General features: G+C 50.2%; 1 protein-coding gene across 1 annotated transcript in view; it reads right to left on the bottom strand.

Annotated features, from left to right (window-relative positions):
- Positions 1 to 3,739: 3,739 nt before the first annotated feature.
- The window catches only part of ZNF541 (zinc finger protein 541), a 54,913-nt gene continuing 38,268 nt past the window's right edge, over positions 3,740 to 20,384 (bottom strand). Inside the window, exons 10-16 of the mRNA XM_060257756.1 lie at positions 18,905 to 19,047; positions 17,646 to 17,749; positions 15,090 to 15,165; positions 9,441 to 9,529; positions 9,129 to 9,263; positions 8,208 to 8,389; positions 3,740 to 4,924 (exon numbers count right to left, since the gene is read on the bottom strand). Of these exons, the coding sequence (XP_060113739.1) occupies positions 4,774 to 4,924; positions 8,208 to 8,389; positions 9,129 to 9,263; positions 9,441 to 9,529; positions 15,090 to 15,165; positions 17,646 to 17,749; positions 18,905 to 19,047 (880 nt within the window). The 3' untranslated portion in view covers positions 3,740 to 4,773. The remainder of the gene's footprint in view (positions 4,925 to 8,207; positions 8,390 to 9,128; positions 9,264 to 9,440; positions 9,530 to 15,089; positions 15,166 to 17,645; positions 17,750 to 18,904; positions 19,048 to 20,384) is intronic.

Raw genomic sequence — 20,384 nt, 5'->3', positions numbered from 1 at the left:
CAATACCCAGGATCTTTAAAAAGGCAGCCTGAACTGTCTCTTAAGAGAAGCAACACAGGTACAGGGTGCAGTTCTGCAAATGGAACAAAAGTTGCTAACCCACAAATCTTCACTGCTCTCTGCCCAGGAGACAGCCATGTGAAGAAGATGGTGTTGGAATTTATATCCCATCCTATACTCAAGAGGGGTCACAATCTCCTTTACCTTCCCCCCACCCCCACCTGTGAGGTGGGTGAGCATGAGAGAGCTCTCCCAGAAGCTGCCCTTTCAAGGACAACCTCTGCAATAGCTATAGCTGACCCACGGCCATTCCAGCAGCTGCAAGTGGAGGAGTGGGGAATCAAACCCGGTTCTCCCAGATAAGAGTCTGCCCTTTCAAGGACAACCTCTGCCAGAGCTATGGCTGACCCAAGGCCATTCCAGCAGCTGCAAGTGGAGGAGTGGGGGAATCAAACCCGGTTCTCCCAGATAAGAATCTGCCCTTTCAAGGACAACCTCTGCCAGAGCTATGGCTGACCCAAGGCCATTCCAGCAGGCGCAAGCGGAGGAATGGGGAATCGAACCCAGTTCTCCCAGATAAAGAGTCCGCACACTTCACCACCGCACCAAACTTCTTTTTTTTTTGGGGGGGGGGGGGGAGCTTTTAAAAAATGTTTCTTTCCCTGGAGATTCTGTTCCCCTTGCAGGTGCCTTGAGTGTAGGGCAGAAATAATGTATAAGTGTATTTGAGGGGGTAGCATGTGAGCGTTTGCGTTAAACCGCAGCAGCCCTGAAGTAGAGCAGGGGTGGCCAAGGGTAGCTGTCCAGATGTGGGGTTTTTTTTGCCTACAACTCCTATCAGCCTCAGCCATTGGCCATGCTGGCTGGGGCTGATGGGAGTTGTAGGCAAAAAAAATCTGGAGAGCCACCCCTGTTGTAGAAGAGGAAGAGGCCAGTGACCGCACAAGGAGGAGAGGACAAGTTTATGTGAAAAGCAGAATGTGCCTTGTCTGCCATGAAACATTTTCTTGTCATAGAAGTCAGTATACGCTGAGCCAAGCACCTAATTTAGGAGCCCATGGTGCAGAGTGGTAAAGCTGCAGTCCTAAGCTGTGCTCATGACCTGAGTTCAATCCCCGGCGGAAGCTAGGTTTTCAGGTAGCCGGCTCGAGGTTGACTCAGCCTTCCATCCTTTTGAGGTTGGTCAAATGAGGACCCAGTTTGCTGCGGGGGAAGTGTAGAGGACTGGGGAAGGCAATGGCAAACCACCCCGTAAAAAGTCTGCCGTGAAAATGTTGTGAAAGCAACGTCACCCCAGAGTTGGAAACAACTGGTACTTGCACAGGGGACCTTTCCTTCTGTCCCTCTGAAAAAGCCAGCCTGCAAGCAGGTAAAACTCAGCTTGGGACTAGCTGTCAGAGGGAAAGAGAAGCAAGGGAAGAAATCCTTTTAGTCAATGCCCAGCCTCGTCTCATGAGCTGTTGCTTTTGCCTGCTCTGCGTTGGCAACAGACGGACAAAGCTGGCCCTTTCAGAACTCTCTTTTGGTGACTTCTGTTTGCAAACAACACTGCCTCACCCCAAGATCTGATGGAACTGCTTTGCGGAAAAGAATGCTGCGTATGCGGAGGTGTGCTACTGAGCGAGAGGTTTCACAGGGGCCGAAGCCATATGGGATTCGAATCGATATTCAGTGGAATGGAAAAGGGTTGTGTCCTGTGGTTTTGCTTTTTCCACGGATGTGTTAATTATGCAATCAGAAATAACGGTGCGATACACCTGCATCGAGGTGTGGTACTTCTTTTAAAAAAAGAAAAGGCAACAGTCTGATGGGGCATGAGTGTATCCGATGGGAGGAATAAAGGTTAACAAATTATCCTTCAGTTTTGTCTTTGAGTTTTTTTTCCTTTTTAAATGACTGTGATCTGATTACTGCTTGTCGTAGGTATTCTGGGTTGCGTGGCCGTGGACTTGGCGTTGTGAGACCTGACGTTTTACCAGCAACTGTGAAACGTCAGGTCTCGCAATGGCAAGACCACGGCCATGCAACCCGGAAAAATCTACAACCGCCAATGGACTCCAGCCGTGAAAGCCTTCGACGACATATTGATCTGATTATGCTTATAAAAGCAGAGATCTCCCAGATGTGCCCATGTCGATAAGCCTGTGGAGTAGGTCCAGGGGTTGGTTTGTAGAAAAAAAGGTGGTGGAGCTCATTAGCATAACTCATTAGCATATGCTGCCCCCTCGCCTCAGCCAACAGCAACCTGATGCAAGAAAAGAGAGCCCCCCCGTGAGCGAGGCCTGCTTGGGCTGGCTAGAGATCCAGCCAGCCCAAGCAGGCCTCACTCACCTGGGGCTCTATTTGGCTGCCCCACCCACAGTCAAAACTGGAGAGCCGGTTTGGTGTAGTGGTTAAGTGTGCAGACTCTTATCTGGGAGAACCAGGTTTGATTCCCCACTCCTCCACTTGCGCCTGCTGGCACGGCCTTGGGTCAGCCATAGCTCTGGCAGGAGTTTTCCTTGAAAGGGCAGCTGCTGTGAGAGTCCTCTCAGCCCCACCCACCTCACAGGGTGTCTGTTGTGGGGGAGGAAGGGAAAGGAGATTGTGAGCCGCTCTGAGACTCTTCGGAGTGGAGTGTGGGATATAAATCCAATATCTTCTTCAAAAGGCCAGCAAGCCACCTGCCCAAAACCACATAAGAAGTGGGAAAAGGGTGGTGAGGGCTTCTCCGGGGGTTAATGAAAGCTGCTGGGGGTGTGGCAAAGCCCCTGGTGGCTGGCTGGCTGCCCGCTCTCCTAAGCCAGGGATTGTTAGGCAGCTGCACCTCCTATTCAATGGACAAGGTAGGTAGGTGGGGAGGAGGAGGGGGAACCCTCAGGAAGGTTCAGGAGCTGCACTCCTGTGAGCTCCAGCTGAATTCAAGGCCTGCCCCTTCTACAACCAACAGCTGAACTCAGGACTTCTTTTTATAGCAGGAACTCCTTTGCATATTAGGCCACACACCCCTGATGTAGCCAATCCTGCTGGAGCTTAAGGTAAGCCCTGTACGAAGAGCCCTGTAAGCTCTCGGAGGATTGGCTACATCAGGAGTGTGTGGCCTAATAGGCAAAGGAGTTCCTGCTACAAAAAAGCCCTGGCCAAACCCAACACCACGCGGCTCACAGGAATGATCCCGCACTGGCTGAGTTGACCAGAAAGGAACAACATTGCTGGCGGGGGTGGGGGGGGGAGTGTAGAGGACTGGGGAAGGCTATGGCAAACCACGCCGTAAAAAGTCTGCCGTGAAAATGTTGTGAAAGCGACTGGTGCTTGCACAGGGGACTACCTTGACCTTTTTTTTACCTTTCTCTCTGAATCAGAGACTCAAGAGCGGCTTACAATCTCCTCTATCTTCTTTTCCCACACCCTGTGAGGTGGGTGGGACTCAGAGAGCTCTTACAGCAGCTGCCCCTTCAAAGACAATTCTTGCGAAAGCTATGGTTAACCCAAGGCCATTCCAGCAGCTCCAAGTGGAGGAGTGGGGGAATCAAATCCGGTTCTCCCAGATAAGAGTCCATGCACTTAACCACTACACCAAACTGGGACCAGCCCAGCTCTCCCAAAGCCTGTGGGTTGAGTCCACTTGGGGCAGACGATTCCCATCCCTTCACGTACAGAAATGGTGTCTGTGTAAGGGGGAGAGGATCCTATTTATATATGACCATTTTGCTTCTCTTTCGGAATGGCTCTTCAAGAGAGACCAGAAAAATGTCACAACTTCAGCTGAGGAACCCACTTTAATAAGCAACGCTGTGAGTGCATACAAAATAACCAATAACGCAGATCACTGCAGGCGTACAGAGTGAATTTTCTTTTTTTTCTTTTTTTCTTTTTTAAAAAGCAGTTTCACAAACATCAAATTGCACACACACAAAAAAGACACACTGGTGATTTCTCATTGATTGGCATACTACTCCCTCTGTCCTCTAAACAAAACAAAGAAACCACACTAGAACCCTGGAAACGACAGCTTAAGGGAATGGGGGTGAAATGGAAGGAAGGTATTTAATTGTAATATTTCAGAGGCAGCAAGAGGACTTTCTGTTTTGTAACCGAGCACGAGCTATTTTACAGTTCTTACCAGCTGAGCATAATTGAAATTTGATGCAACACTTGATTAACTCCCACCACCTCCTTTCGCTACACGAAAATGTAGGCATGACATGCTGAAAGCCAAAATAACGGTTTTTATTTTAGGCGGGCAGGGCCACAGCCAGCAACGCTGAAATTAGTGCCAGAGCCCTAACACTTTTCACGTTAAATCTTTTCAGGGGGGAAACAAGACTTTACAAGTGACACGTGGCGGCCCCTTTCCGTCTCACTGCTCGACAACTCTGCGTCATCCTCTGCTGTTGCTCAGAGCGTGATGGCACTGCTTCGTGTGCTTAACGATGCACAGTGTTACTGGGGGGTTAGGGGAGAACAAGACACAGGGGTGCCAGTTTTGGTGGCAGCCCTGCCTACCACCTAATTTTGTCCTTGAAAAGCCTAAAATGGGTACGAGGGAAGGTCTCTTTGCGACCTTCGATCCCGGCAAAGCGTTTCTCCCCCTCCCCCAGTTACCAATAGTCTCAACTTGCATGCAGGCTGCCCCGTTACATACCCAGCTCGTTTTCAACCTTGCATAGTGAAGGGACACAGGTGCTACGAGTTCAAAAATAAATAAAAACCTTGACAAAACACCCCGAGGGCTCGTTTCCCTGCCGCAGACCAGCTTCTCCGCGTTCTTACCCCAAAACTGCGTCTCCCCAGTTACCACTGGAGAAAGTCCACGTCCAAGTTCCTTTCTTCCTTCTTGGGCTCGTTCTTCAGATGCCACTTGATCTTGATAACTGGATCCATCTGCTCCTGCAGGCGATGGCGCTTCATGTGAGCGTTCCGGCTTTTTATCTTGTCGAACACTCTAGATGGAAGCGAGAGACGAAGGCCAGGGCTTGGTGCGTGTGCAGGCCTGGAACCCAGCAGCAGCTCACAGGAGCGCAACTCCTGAACCTTCCTGAGGGTTCCCCCTCTTCCTCCCCACATTCATTGTCCATTGAACAGTAGGTGCAGCTGCATAACAATCCCTGGATTAGGAGAGCAGGCAGCCAGCCAGCCACCAGGGGCTTGGCCACATCCCCAGCAGCCCTCATTAACCCCTGGAGAAGCCCACGCCCCACCCTTTCTCCACTTATGTGATTTTGAGTGGCAGGGGGCTTACTGGCCTTTTGAGTGGAGGGGGGTGGCCAAGGAGAACCCCAGGTGAGTGAGGCCTGCTTGGGCTGGCTGGATCTCTAGTCAGCCCAAGCAGGCCTCGCTCGCCTGGGGCTCTTTTTTCTTGCATCGGGTTGCTGGTGGGGGGGGGGCATATGCTAACGAGTTATGATAATGAGCTCCACCACCTATTTTTCTACAAAAGGACTCCTGTGTGTGTGTGTGTGTCCCAGTGCGCTTTGTGAGATGCTGCAGGAATGTGAGCCACACGTGCTGTTCAAGTTCAGGAATCCAATATCACGAGGATGGGATCCTTCCTCCCCAAAGATTCTTAAAGTTTTTGGGCTTTTCTCATTCACATGGAGCCTGATATAAACTACAACCGGGGCTTTCTTTTTTTGTAGCAGGAGCTCCTTTGCATATTAGGCCACACCCCCTCTCAGATGTAGCCAATCCTCCAAGAGCTTACAGGGCTCTTCGCATGGGGTCTACTGCAAGCTCCAGGCGGATTGGCTACATCAGGGGTGTGTGGCCTAATATGCAAAGGAGCTCCTGCAACAAAAAAGCCCTGATATTAGGCCACACCCCCTGACGTAGCCAATCCTGCAAGAGCTTACAGGGCTCTTCGTACAGGCTCTGCTGTAAGCTCCAGGATTGGCTACATCAGGGGTGTGTGGCCTAATATGCAAATGAACTCCTGCAACAAAAAAGCCCTGATATTAGGCCACACCCCCTGATGTAGCCAATCCTGCAAGAGCTTACAGGGCTCTTCGTACAGGGTCTACTGCAAGCTGCAGGCGGATTAGCCACATCAGGGGTGTGTGGCCTAATATGCAAAGGAGTTCCTGCTACACAAAAAGGCCCTGACTACAACACAGTCCCTAGGCTGCTTTCAGACATCCAGTTTACGCGGACGTAGGCATGGCCCGCAGACGGATTTTAAAAAATCAATTTCAGGCACGTGCATTTGCCTCCCGTCCTGCTCTCCCGCACTCTCCCCGTCCTCTGGCGTCTCTGAGGTGGCTCAAAAAGCTACCACTTTGAAAGCGGCAGCGAAATCATTCTGCCGCCCACCATCTGTCTTCCAGAGTATCTGAACGTGGGAGTGTGCCAGCGAGGCGAACTGGCGGTGTGAACCTGTCAGGCAGCCCCAAGCTGCTGCTGGTATTTTTTCTATTGTTGGGTGGGAGCATCCGAATGGGATTCTGCCGTTCCACTTTGGGACAGCACAGTTTTGGGGGCCTCCGGGGCGAGTGAAGCTGCCTGTCCGTATCCAGCCTTCAATTGTCAAAGCGAGAGACGTGGCGAGAGGCGGCTGAGAGGTGATCGGATCACCATTTTCAAGTCCCTGAAGGACTGTCCTCTAGATCAGGGGTGGCCAACGGTAGCTCTCCAGATGTTTTTTGCCTACAACTCCCATCAGCCCCAGCCCGCATGGGGCTGATGGGAGTTGTAGGCAAAAAAAAACATCTGGAGAGCTACCGTTGGCCACCCCTGATCTAGAGGAGGGTGTGGAATCATTTTCTGCGGCCTCAGAAGGTAGGACCAGGCCCAACAGGTTGAAATTAAATCAAGAGTTTTCAGCTCAACGTGAGGAAGAACTTCCTGACCGTTAGAGCGATTCCTCAGTGGAACTGGCTTTCTCCTTTGGGGGGGGGGGGTGGGCTCTCCTTCCTTGGAGGTTTTTAAGCAGAGGCTAGATGGCCATTTGACAGCAATGAAGATCTTGTGAATTTAGGGGGCGGTGTTTGTGAGTTCCCTGCATTGTGCAGGGGGTTGAACCAGATGGCCCTGGAGGTCCCGTCCAACTCTAGGATTCTGTCCTGTGAATTTAGGGGGAAGTGTTTGTGAGTTTCCTGCATTGTGCAGGGGGTTGGACCAGATGACCCTAGAGGTCCCTTCCAACTCTGAGATTCTAGGATTCTAACTTGTGAATTTAGGGGAGGTGTTTCTGAGTTTCCTACATTGTGCAGGGGGCTGGACCGGATGACCCTGGAGGTCCCTTCCAACTCTGATTCTAGGATTCTATCCTGTGAATTTAGGGGGAGGTGTTTGTGAGTTTCCTGCCTTGTGCAGGGGGTTGGACTAGATGACCCTGGAGGTCCCTTCCAACTCCAGGATTCTAGGATTCTATGATTTGACTTGTTAGTAAAGTGACCTCGGAAATGGCACCACCTGTACGAATGTTTGTTTCTGGTGTATAAAATACTGGAAGAGGGTTGGGTAGGAGGATTCTTTTTCAGTTCTCCAGTTAAAAGGACCAGGCAGGAGGTGATGGGAGAAATCTCAGCTTGAGACCCTGGAGAGCCATTGCCGGTCTGACTAGACAATGCTGACCTTGATGGACCAAGGGTCTGATTCAGTATCAGGCTGCTCTATGTGTTCTACACCAGAGGTGGCCAAAGTGTGACTTGGGAGGCCCATGTGGCTCTTTCACACATATCGTGTGGCTCTTGAGGTCCCCACCATTCCATCAGCGAGCTTGGAGAAGGCATTTCTCTCTTCAAATCACTTCCCCAAGCCAAGCCAGGTGGCAGCTTGGAAAGGAAAGGTCCTCTGCAAGCACCAGTCGTTTCTGACTCTGGGGTGATGTTGCTTTCACGTTTTCACAGCAGACTTTTTATGGGGTGGTTTGCCATTGCCTTACCCAGTCCTCTACACTTTCCCCCCAGCAAGCTGGGTACTCATTTTACCAACCTCAGAAGAATGGAAGGCTGAGTCAACCTTGGGCCGGCTACGTGAACCAGCTTTCGCTGTGATAGAACTCAGGTCGTGAGCAGAGAGTTTAGGTCACAGTACTGCAGTACTGCTGCTTTACCACTCTGCACCATGGGGCAGCTTGCAGAATGCATTTAAAGTTGTTTTCTTTCCACCTCTCCCTCCCCTCCCTTTCAACTCTAGGATTCTATGAGCAAAGAAACAAGAGAGAATATTCACTCAGTAAGCACACCAAAGGCCTACTGCAAACAGCTCAGCAAACCAAGGACAAATACCTTGCACATTCTTTGCACGGGAACACACCCTGACCGCCCGTGCTCTGGGGCCTGTCGGGAGTTTCCTTCAGGCTGCTGGCTGGGCTGAAGGTGCTCTGCCCGGCTTTTTTGTAAGTCCGCGGCTTCAGCTTGCTCTCCTGTTTAGGCAGCTGGCAATGTCTTTTCTTCGGGCTGCACGTGGTCTGCAAGGCAGGAAACCAGGATTTTAAAATTATTAAAGATCACTCTAATTCTGTTTATGCTTTGGCAACAACACCAAGGCGTTTGACAGTTAATTTGGGAGTTCTGAATGCTGGCCCTGCTCCCAGCAGCAAAACTGAAATTAAAATCAAAAATGGCACAACAGAAGACGAAGAAGAATTGCAGATTTATACCCTGCCCTTCTCTCTGAATCAGAGACTCAGAGCGGCTCACAATCTCCTATATCTTCTCCCCTCACAACAGACACCCTGTGAGGTGGGTGGGACTGAGAGGACTCTCACAGCAGCTGTCCTTTCAAGGACAGAGCCTCAGAGTGGCCTACAATTTCCTTTACCTTCCTCCCCCACAACAGACACCCTGTGAGGTGGGTGGGGCTGAGAGGGCTCTCACAGCAGCTGCCCTTTCAAGGACAACCTCTGCCAGAGCTATGGCTGACCCAAGGCCATTGCAGCAGCTGCAAGTGGGGACTCAAACCCAGTTCTCCCAGATAAGAGTCCGCAAGACCAGGGGTGGCAAACGGCAGCTCTCCAGATGTTTTTTTGCCTACAACTCCCATCAGCCCCAGCCTCGAGACAACTTGTGGCCTGGACTCTACCTTTTGTAAAGCTGAGAGCACGTTGGGGGAGCAGGGAAAAGAGGGAAATCTTTATATCTGTACACCTGAACGTCCACCAGACAACCCCTCCCCGCCCAACAACAACAGCAGCCACCTTTCTCTACCTTTTCTTCCTCTACCTCATCCTGCTCTCTCCTGGACCTCTTTTCTACCACTTGCGATCGACTGCAGTCAAATTTTAATATTTTTTTCCAGTTATAGTAGTATTCAACACACTGGGAAACAGTCTTAGTTTGTATCTATTAAAGCGGGAGGGAGAAGGGAAAAGGGGAAAAAAATAGAAGTGAATACACACAAGGGGTAGCAAACAATCCATCTCGTTAAATGCAGCAATCTGAACACGCCCGCTGACTTCAAGGTGGGGGGGGGGGTTAGAATGGTGCAGCTCCGCTCAGGATCACACCATGAAGGCTTACCTTCTTCTGTATCTCGTAGAAGTCCTTCTTGTGCAGGCCGAAGGCTTTCCTAAACAACTGCTTCTCAGCAGGAGTCCACAAATGTGAACCTGGAATTGCGACAGAGAGACAAGTCATCAGGATGAGCAATCCGCTCAACGGACCACAAGAAGAAGAACTGCAGATTCATATCCCACCCTTCTCTCTGAATCAGAGACTCAGAGCAGCTCACAATCTCCTTTATCTTCCTCCCCCACAACAGACACCCTGTGAGGTAGGTGAGGCTGAGAGGACTCTCCCAGCAGCTGCCCTTTCAAGGACAGAGTCTCAGAGTGGCCCACAATCTCCTTTACCTTCCTCCCCCACAACAGACACCCTGTGAGGTGGGTGGGGCTGAGAGGGCTCTCCCAGAAGCTGCCCTTTCAAGGACAACTCCTGCAATAGCTATGGCTGACCCAAGGGCATTCCAGCAGGTGCAAGTGGAGGAGTGGGGAATCAAACCCGGTTCTCCCAGGTAAGAGTCCGTGCACTTAAACACTACACCAAACTGGCTCTCAAACTGGCGAATGTGATATTACTCATTCCAGTAGAGGTTAAATAACATTCCACTTCCTATAAATCTATCTGGTAATTGATGGCCCTCCATAGCTCTGACAAAGCTAGCTAGTTTTAAAGAAGAAGAGTTGGTTTTTGTACCCCATTTTTCTCTACCCTAAGAAGTCCCAAAGCAGCTTGCAATCACCTTTCCTTCCCCTTCCCACAACAGGCACCTTGGGATGCAGGTGAGGCTGAGAGAGTGCAGAGCTAACTGTGACTGGCCCACGAACACCCAGCAGGCTTCATGTGGAGGACTGGGGGTATCAAACCCAGCTCTCCAGAGAAGAGCCTGCTGGTCTTAACCGCTACTCTTGTTAGCTTCGGCTTACAAAATTTAAAAAAAAACACTTTACTGCCCCCTTTGGCTTGGCTTCCTTCCCACTGAGAAACTGAATTAATGGCGGCTTTTATCAGTACGTTCAGAATTTTTTTTCAGAACTTGCGTAATTCTTTTCAAAAATCATTTTTAACACCGCGTCATAAGAAAGCAATCTTAAAGGGCGAATGCGATATCACTCATTCCAGCAGAGGTTAAATAACACTCCACTTCCTGTAAATTTATCTGGTAACTGACGGGCCTTGATAGCTCTGACGAAGCTAGCCAGCTTTAAAATCGCAGATGTTCCTCACATTTGAACAAGGCGCTCACAAACGCTTTGGAGACCGTTCCTCCAAAGAGTGGCTGTATTTAATCTCGCCACATGAAACACATTTTCAACAAATTCCAAATCGCTTTGCTCCGTTTCCCCCTTTTGTATTACAAAGGGGAAGGAAAAAAGGTTACCGTATCTTTTCTGGTAGTTCATAACCTGTGATATACTTCGCAAGGCTCTTTCCAGTAAGTGCGAACTCTGGGGCAGGCAGCCACCAAAGCTAATAAAACCGGCCGCATGTTAAAAAGAACGCGTTGACCTGATGTGAACTGAACAGAGCAACTTCGCAGCCTGGAAAGGCAAAACCGCACATGTGTTGTTTGTCACGATCTGCATGCTTTTTCCCACTGGGTGTCACTACATCTCAACCCGGCGATGCCTGGAAGGCTTTCCGCAGTTTTGGGCAATAAATATGCATTAATTTCTTGTTAAGTCTGCATCATCTTCTCAGGCAACAGGGGAACTGGAAACACACCGTTACATACTGTTAACATACGGCAGGTGCACCTGCTTTAAATGTCCTTCCTGTACCAGTTTGGTGTAGTGAGACACAGTTTGGTGCAGTGGTTAAGTGTGCAGACTCTTATCTGGGAGAACCGGGTTTGATTCCCCACTCCTCCACTTGCAGCTGCTGGCATGGCCTTGGGTCAGCCATAGCTCTGGCAGAGGTTGTCCTTGAAAGGGCAGACTCTTATCTGGGAGAACCGGGGTTGATTCCCCACTCCTCCACTTGCAGCTGCTGGCATGGCCTTGGGTCAGCCATAGCTCTGGCAGAGGTTGTCCTTGAAAGGGCAGACTCTTATCTGGGAGAACCGGGTTTGATTCCCCACTCCTCCTCTTGCAGCTGCTGGAATGGCCTTGGGTCAGCCATAGCTCTGGCAGAGGCTGTCCTTGAAAGGGCAGACTCTTATCTGGGAGAACCGGGTTTGATTCCCCACTCCTCCTCTTGCAGCTGCTGGAATGGCCTTGGGTCAGCCATAGCTCTGGCAGAGGTTGTCCTTGAAAGGGCAGACTCTTATCTGGGGAGAACCGGGTTTGATTCCCCACTCCTCCACTTGCACCTGCTGGAATGGCCTTGGGTCAGCCATAGCTCTGGCAGAGGTTGTCCTTGAAAGGGCAGACTCTTATCTGGGAGGTTTGATTCCCCACTCCTCCTCTTGCAGCTGGTGGAATGGCTTTGGGTCAGCCATAGCTATTGTAGGATTTGTCCTCAAAAGGGCAGCTGCTGTGAGAACCCTCTCAGCGCCACCCACCTCACAGGGTGTCTGTTGTGGGGGGAGAAGATATAGGATATTGTGAGCCACTCTGAGTCTCTGATTCAGAGAGAAGGGTGGGATATAAATCTGCAGTCGTCTTCTTCTGCTCCATATGTTCCTTGGTCACATCCAACTTTTAACACATTTACATCACACTCCGTACTTCCTATATTTCATGGACCTTGTAGGGATGCCAGCCTCCAGGTGGGACCTGCGGATCCCTCAGAATTGCAGCACATCTCCGGACAACAGAGATCAGTTCCCCCGGAGAAAATGGCTGCTTTGGAGAGTGGATTCTACAGTGCTGAAGTCCCCGTCCTCCCCAGGCTCTATCCCAAAATCTCCAGGAATTTCTCAACCTGGATCTGGCACCCCCGCTGCCCTCCCATCCTCTGCCGCTGGCCCGCTGAGGGCCTCGCAACCCGACCTCTGACCCTGTTGTTTACAGTACTGCAGTCCTAAGCTCTGCTCATGACCTGAGTACGATCCCCGGCGGAAGCTGGGTTTTCAGGTAGCCGGCTCGAGGTTGACTCGGCCTTCCATCCTTTCGAGGTCGGTAAAATGAGCAGCCAGCTTGCTGGGAGGAAAGCGTAGATAACCGGGGAAGGCGATGGCAAACCACCCTGTAAAAAAGTCTATGCACTGCTCTTTGCTGAACAGCCAAAGTAGCCCAATCAGAGTGGGGAAAGCAAACGGCCAACAAAGAAGCTTCCCCTGGAAAATCTGTAGCTTCCTAAAGAGCTGCAGGGCTTCGAAGAACAAGAAGACTGCAGATTTATACCCCGCCTTTCTCTCTGAAAGAGCCCCGTGGTGCAGAGCGGTAAAGCTGCAGTACTGCAGTCCTAAGCTCTGCTCACAACTTGAGTTCGATCCCAGCGAAAGCTGGTTCAGGTAGCCGGCTGGAGGTTGACTCAGCCTTCCATCCTTCCGAGGTCGGTCAAATGAGTCCCCAGCTTGCTGGGGGGAAGTGTAGATGGGGGAAGGCAACCACCCCGTAAAAAGCCTGCCGTGAAAACGCCATGAAAGCAACATCACCCCAGAGTTGGAAACAACTGGTGCTTGCACAGGGGACTACCTTGACTTTTTTTCCGGGTTCTTATTCTAGAAGGAGCTCCTCCTCTGCATATTAGGCCACGCCCTCCAGTGTAGCCAATCCTCCTGGAGCTTACAGTAGGCCCTGTACTAAAAGCCCTCTAAGCTCTTGGAGGATTGGCCACATCAGGGGAGCATGGCCTATGAAGAGGAGGAGCTCCTGCTAGAAAAAGAGCCCTGCCTTTTTTTTAACCACATAGATACCTTTCTGCCAAGCGAGAACCCATCCCTCATTCTCTGCGATGAAGTGGACTCTAGTCCACAAAAACCTCATGCTCAAATAAAATCCAGTTAGCCTTTTTAAGGGCTACATGGGTTGGCCCTGGCTAGCGTATGGATGGGAGACCACTTAGGAAGTCCAGGGTTGCTGTGCAGAGGCAGGCAACGGCAACCCACCTCTGTTCCTCTGCCCTGACCTGGATGGATCAAGATGGCCCCATTTCACCAGAACTTGGAAGCTAAGCAAGGGCTGGTTCTGGTTAGTACTTGGAAGGGAGACCACCGAGGAAATCTAGGGTCGCTACGCAGAGGCAGGCAACGGCAAACCAACTCGGAAGGTCTCTTGCAGGGGTAGCCAGATTGTGGCTCGGGAGCCCCATGTGGCTCTTTCACACATAGTGTGGCTCTTGAAGCCCCCACCGCTCCATCGGCTGGCTTGAATAAGGCATTCCTCTCTTTGCATCACTTCTCCGAGTGATTTAAATGCATTGGAGAATGCATTCAACATTGCTTTCTTTCCACCTCCACCTTCCTCCTCTCCTCCCTCCCTTCCTGTCTTGCAGCTCTCAAACGTCTGACATTTTATTCTTGCAAGTTTGGCCACCCCGAATCTCTTGCTTTGAAAACTCTACGGGGGTTACCAGAAGTTGGCTGTCAAAAGCAAATACATGGGGTCCTGGGGGGTAATCAAGCTCAAGCAAAGGAAACCCCCAGTAAATAGTACATTACAGTCTTCACTAATACTCTACTAGGTAAAGGTAAATGTAGTCCCCTGTGCAAGCACCAGTTGTTTTCCACTCTGGGGTGATGTGGCTTTCACAACGTTTCCACTGCAGACTTTTTACGGGGTGGTTTGCCATTGCCTTCCCCAGTCATCTACATTTTCCCCCCAGCAAGCTGGGGACTCATTTGACCTTCACAACGCTTTCACGGCAGAGTTTTTACAGGGTGGTTTGCCCTTGCCTTCCCCAGTCATCTACACTTTCCCCCCAGCAAGCTGGGTCCTCATTTGACCGACCTCGGAAAAATGGAAGGCTGAGTCGACCTGGAGCCGGCGACCTGAACCAGCTTCCACTGGGATCGAACTCAGGTCATGAGCAGAGGGCTCCGACTGCAGTACTGCAGCCTTACCATTCTGCGCCACGGGGCACCACTAGTACACCATGTAATAGTATGTAATAATATCAAACACACGCTTCTCATATAATATCAAAATACAAAGTAAGCAATGAACTTTCAAAAGCACAATTAGGAATAACACACAATAAAAACATACAAACATACTCTCAAGTCCATACTTCCAGGGCTTTTTCTCTGAGCAGGAACGCACAGGAATGCAGTTCCGGCTGGCTCGGTGTCAGGGGGTGTGGCCTAATATGCAAATGATTTCATGCAGGGCTTTTTCATTCCTGCTGGGCTTTCTCTACAAAAAAAAAAGCCCTGCATACTTCCATAAATCAAAACTGCTCTCCGAAATTCTGTTACAAATTCTCCAGGTACCAGCTACATGGAAAAGACTCTGATGGTGCTCCTCGCGGAGGTAAAAATATCCGTTCAGCTGACCGGTAATCGATGCAAAAGGTCCGGTTTCGGAATCCTGGTCCACAGCCGAGCTTCTCTCGCAGAGCAATGCCCTCTGAAGGCATCGTTTTAAACACAGAGGAGAAAAAAACCCTCCAAGAACGGAGCGCCCAGGCCTCAAGTAACTTTTAGATGACCATCCTATGTCTGTCTCACCAGGCACGGCGTTAAAGTTGGCTGTGACCTGACGGCAGTTTCCAGCACCGCCGACCGTTATTGACATTGTCGTCTTTAAAACTGTGCCCTCCCCACCTTTATTTATATAGGTTTACCTGAGTAATGATAATTAGCGAGAGGGTGGCAAGGAGGCTTCTGTGGTCCCTGGAGCAACAGCATTTCCAGCGCCTTCTGAAATGGTTTCAGAAAATCATCTTAAAACTCTCCCCAAGGAAAAACAAACAGGAGGAACTCTGGGTTGGTGGAGTGGGGTGGAAGAAGAGCATAACGTCTCTACTAGGCCTCAGATTCAGCAGAAGCTCCTGAACCTTTCTGAGGGTTCCCCCTCCTCCTCCCCACCTACCTTGTCCATTGAACAGTAGATGCAGCTGCATAACAATCCCTGGATTAGGAGAGCGGGAAGCCAGCCAGCCACCAGGGGCTTTGTCACACCCCCAGCAGCCGTCCTTAACCCCTGGAGAAGCCCACACCACTCTTTCTCCGCTTCTTATGTGATTTTTGGGCAGCGGGTGGGGCTTGCTGGCCTTTTGACGGGGGGGGGGGGCAGCCCAGAAGAGCCCCAGGCAATTGAAGCCTGGTTGGGCTGGCTGGATTTCTAGCAGGCCTCGCTTGCCCGGGGCTCTCCTTTCTTGCACTGGGTTGCTTTTGGCTAGAGGGCATATGCTAATGAATTATGCTAATGAGCTCTACTGCCTGTTTTTCTGCAAAATGACCCCTGACCTCTACTAAATGCGTTTGGAGAGAGACTGTCTCATTAGGTGACTCCCCTGCCACAGTCTAGGGGAGGTGCTTTTAATAGAAGGGGGAACTTTTCCTTCTGCACAAGATGCAGAAAAAAGGACTTCCACTTTCTTACCAAGTGCTCTAGCTGCTCCAGGAGCAGAGACTGGCGAGGCACAGACAATCTTAAGCCAATGTTCCTTCAGCCTCTGGGCCAATGTTAGCGCAGAAGGATTGCACCAGCCTGTGGTTATACCACTGCCTGTAATAGCCCAGTGTTAAGTGGCAGATAGCCCCAATGCCAGCAAATGAGAGTTGTCAATGGATTTGAATTATTTCCCTTATAATGGGCTTTTTGAAAAGCCGACAAGAGATTAGTTGACCGAATTACAACACAGATTTGGGGCTTTCGAGACGGCGTCTCCTAGGAGCACTAGCTAATAAGAAAGACTGCTTTACTCGTTTTCGTCAAACATGGCAGCATGATGTATTTATTCTCCAACTTAATTATTTATAATGTTTCTATGCTGCCTAAGCAGTTTTCCTCAAAGCGACTTACAATTAAAAACCAGGTTGTGTGAGTGTGATATTGGATTTATATCCCACCCTATACCCTGAATTACAGAGTCTCAGAGCGGTCACAATCTCCTTTACCTTCCCCACCACCACAACAGACACCCTGTGAGGTAGGTGAAGCTAAGAGAGCTCTTACAGCAGCTGCCCTTTCAAGGACAATTCCACTGAGAGCTCTGGCTGACCCAAAGCCATTCCAGCAGCTGCAAGTGGAGGAATGGGAGAATCAAACCTGGTTCTCCCAGATATGAGTCTGCCCTATCAAGGACAACTCCTACGAAAGCTATGGCTGACCCAAGACCATTCCAGCAGCTGCAAGTGGAGGAGTGGGGAATCAAACCCAGTTCTCCCAGATAAGAGTCTGCTCTTTCAAGGCCAACCTCTGCCAGAGCTATGGCTAACCCAAGGCCATTCCAGCAGCTGCAAGTGGAGGAGTGGCGGAATCAAACCCGGTTCTCCCAGATAAGAGTCTGCCCTTTCAAGGCCAACCTCTGCCAGAGCTATGGCTGACCCAAGGACATTCCAGCAGCTGCAAGTGGAGGAGTGGCGGAATCAAACCCAGTTCTCCCAGATAAGAGTCTGCCCTTTCAAGGCCAACCTCTGCCAGAGCTATGGCTGACCCAAGGCCATTCCAGCAGGTGCAAGTGGAGGAGTGGGGGAATCAAACCCGGTTCTCCCAGATAAGAGTCTGCCCTTTCAAGGCCAACCTCTGCCAGAGCTATGGCTGACCCAAGGCCATTCCAGCAGCTGCAAGTGGAGGAGTGGCGGAATCAAACCCAGTTCTCCCAGATAAGAGTCTGCCCTTTCAAGGCCAACCTCTGCCAGAGCTATGGCTGACCCAAGGCCATTCCAGCAGGTGCAAGTGGAGGAGTGGGGGAATCAAACCCGGTTCTCCCAGATAAGAGTCTGCCCTTTCAAGGCCAACCTCTGCCAGAGCTATGGCTGACCCAAGGCCATTCCAGCAGCTGCAAGTGGAGGAGTGGCGGAATCAAACCCAGTTCTCCCAGATAAGAGTCTGCCCTTTCAAGGCCAACCTCTGCCAGAGCTATGGCTGACCCAAGGCCATTCCAGCAGCTGCAAGTGGAGGAGTGGCGGAATCAAACCCAGTTCTCCCAGATAAGAGTCTGCCCTTTCAAGGCCAACCTCTGCCAGAGCTATGGCTGACCCAAGGCCATTCCAGCAGCTGCAAGTGGAGGAGTGGGGGAATCAAACCCGGTTCTCCCAGATAAGAGTTTGCACACTTAACCACTACACCAAACTGGCTCTCTCTTTGTTCCCGCAGAACAATCCAATATTCTCAGCAGTGTGATAAAAACAAGGTTTGGACTATTGTCTAAGATTAAAGTTTAACATCTTACCAAAATGTTTCCTTGGGCCTCGTGAAGACAGTGCATGGCTAGTTCGAGGTTGGTCCCTCCCCCTGGCATCGCACTAGAGCAGGCCAATTTTAATAGATCCGCTACTGCAAGTGAGATTAAACAAACCAAAAAAAAGCATTGAGAAGCTTTGCAAAGTGAGTTTAAGACAATGCAGAAGGAACATTAGGGCATTTCCCGCATTCTCCTTGCGTGTTCCCTGGCTTGCGTGTTCCTGTTGCTGGGAGTGGGGGGGGGGGCTCCATTCCACAAGTTTTGCTCCCTCTAGTGTTCAATTCATTATTACACCTCTTCAGAGGGGTTTTTTTTAAGCAGGAATGCACAGGAATGCAGTTCTGGCTGGCTTGGTGTCAGGGGGTGTGGCCTAATATGCAAATGAGGCACCGGTGGGCTTTTACAAAAAAGCCCTACGTGAAACAGTGATGCTGGGGTGTGGCCTAATATGCAAATGAGTTCCTGCTGGGTTTTCTTTACAAAAAAAAAGCCCTGCACCTCTTCATAGCCGGCATACCTCCCTGCTAGGGTTGCCAAATCCAATTCAAAAAATATCTGGGGACATTGGGGGTGGAGCCAGGAGCAAGGTTGTGACAAGCATAACTGAACTCCAAAGGGAGTTCTGGTCATCACACTGAAAGGGACGGCACACCTTTTAAATGCCTCCCCTCCACTGGAAATAATGAAGGATAGGGGCATCTTCTTTTGTGGATCATAGAATTGGAGCCCCTGGTCCAATCCTTTTGAAACTTGGCGGGTATTTTGGGGAGAGGCACTGGATGCTATGCTGAAAATTTGGTGCCTCTACCTCAAACAGCTTCCCCAGAGCCCCAGATACCCACAGATCAATTCTCCATTATACCCTATGGGAATCAGTCTCCATAGGGAATAATAAGAGTCTTCAGCAGATATTTCCCTCCCCTTCCCGCTGCTTTCTGAAGACCCTGAAGTGGGGGGAGGGCCTCCAAACCAGGGGATACCCTGCCCTCACCTGTGGATTGGCAACCCTACTCCCTGCAGATATAAACCACAGGTTTTAGTGCCAGAGGTAAAGCAATGAAATTGCAAATCAACCACTAGAGCAGCAAAACACATGTAAAACGGGAGGTGGGGGGGAACGGAAGCAGCAGGAATACACAAACAAAGAAAATGAGAAGCAGTAAGGCCCCAGATTGAAATAATTGGGTAGGGGCACATGTGTATGTGTGTGGGGGGGTAAGCTTAGGAGAAAGAAGTTGTCAGCATGCCTCTTTTCTGTGTTTCCTTGTTGGTTGTGATGTCTCCCCATGGCTTCCACACTAATGAGGCTGGATGTTCATAATTATCCATGAACGACCTGTCTTGCAGGTCAGGTATCTCTGCCTGAAAACGACTTCCAATGTTGATATGCCTGAAACAACAGGAGGAAAGGACAAGAAAATATTAACTGACAACCAACGGAAAGAGTTGAGGAAAGCTCAAAACAAAGAGGTAAAGAATATTTACTGGGATACGCTTTCGAGTTAAGAAGTTTCTACGTTAAAGGGAGCCCCGTCAAGCCCAAAACAGACCACCTCTGTGAAGCCTGAAGCCAAACACCACCAAACTTGGCCCACTGAGAAAGAAGAGAAGTAAAAGAGCATTTTCACTCACCTCGAGTCTGCTAGACCCCAGGGCAGTTTTACTCTGGCTATCTTAGTCTAGGAAAAAGGATAGGTCTCCTGTGCAAGCACCAGTCGTTTCCAACTCTGGAGTGACGTTGCTTTCACGTTTTCACGGCAGACTTTTTACAGGGTGGTTTGCCATTGCCTTCCCCAGTCATCTACTCTTTCCCCCTAGCAAGCTGGGGACTCATTTTACCGACCTCGGAAGATGGAAGGCCGAGTCAACCTCGAGCCGGCTACCTGAAAACCCAGCTTCCGCTGGGGATCGAACTCAGGTCGTGAGCAGAGCTTAGGACTGCAGTACTGCAGCTTTAACACTCTGCGTCACGGGGCTCCTTTTACCGTCTAGAGAGATAGTCCAAAGTAAAGATGAGGGCAAGGTTTTGCCGTATGAGCAGATACAGCTGGTTAAGGGATTTCTGACTAATCACCATCCCTACATCTTCTCAGCATAATGTAATGTAATGTAAAATTTTATTTATATCCCGCCCTCCCCCGCCGAAGCAGGCTCAGGGCGGCTAACAGCATTTCAAGTAAACAATACAATAATAAAAACATTAAATTCACATTAAAATTCACATTAAAAACCAGTCAATAGTCAATAATTAATTAAAACATTCCTAAATTAACCCTGGTGGTAAACGTTATTAATCTGGCGGTAAACATTAAATTCAGTTATTGGTGAACGCCTGTTTGAAGAGGGCGGTCTTGCAGGCCCCGCGGAACTGGTCTAAGTTCCGCAGGGCCCGCACCTCCTCTGGGAGCTGGTTCCAGAGTTGCGGGGCCGCAACGGAAAAGGCCCGAGTGCGGGTGCTTTGAAGTTTAACTTCTTTTGGCCCAGGGATATTCAGTCTGCTTTTCCCCACTGACCTCAGTGCTCTCTGGGGCTCATATGGGGAGAGACGGTCCCTCAGGTAGGTCGGTCCTTGGCCATCTAGGGCTTGGCATACTCTGTGACCGATTTCCCAGTAGCCTTATGGTGTTCTCGCACGCCTCTTCTCCGCGGGAGTATATTTACAAAGTATATTTGTATATTTACAAAGTCCGCCCTTGACTCTCTCTAATTTGACTACACCTTGTAACC

The sequence above is a fragment of the Heteronotia binoei genome, chromosome 17 (genome assembly GCF_032191835.1).
Source record: "Heteronotia binoei isolate CCM8104 ecotype False Entrance Well chromosome 17, APGP_CSIRO_Hbin_v1, whole genome shotgun sequence".
Classification (NCBI taxonomy): Eukaryota; Metazoa; Chordata; class Lepidosauria; order Squamata; family Gekkonidae; genus Heteronotia; species Heteronotia binoei.
This window is presented reverse-complemented; position numbering and strand designations above follow the sequence as displayed.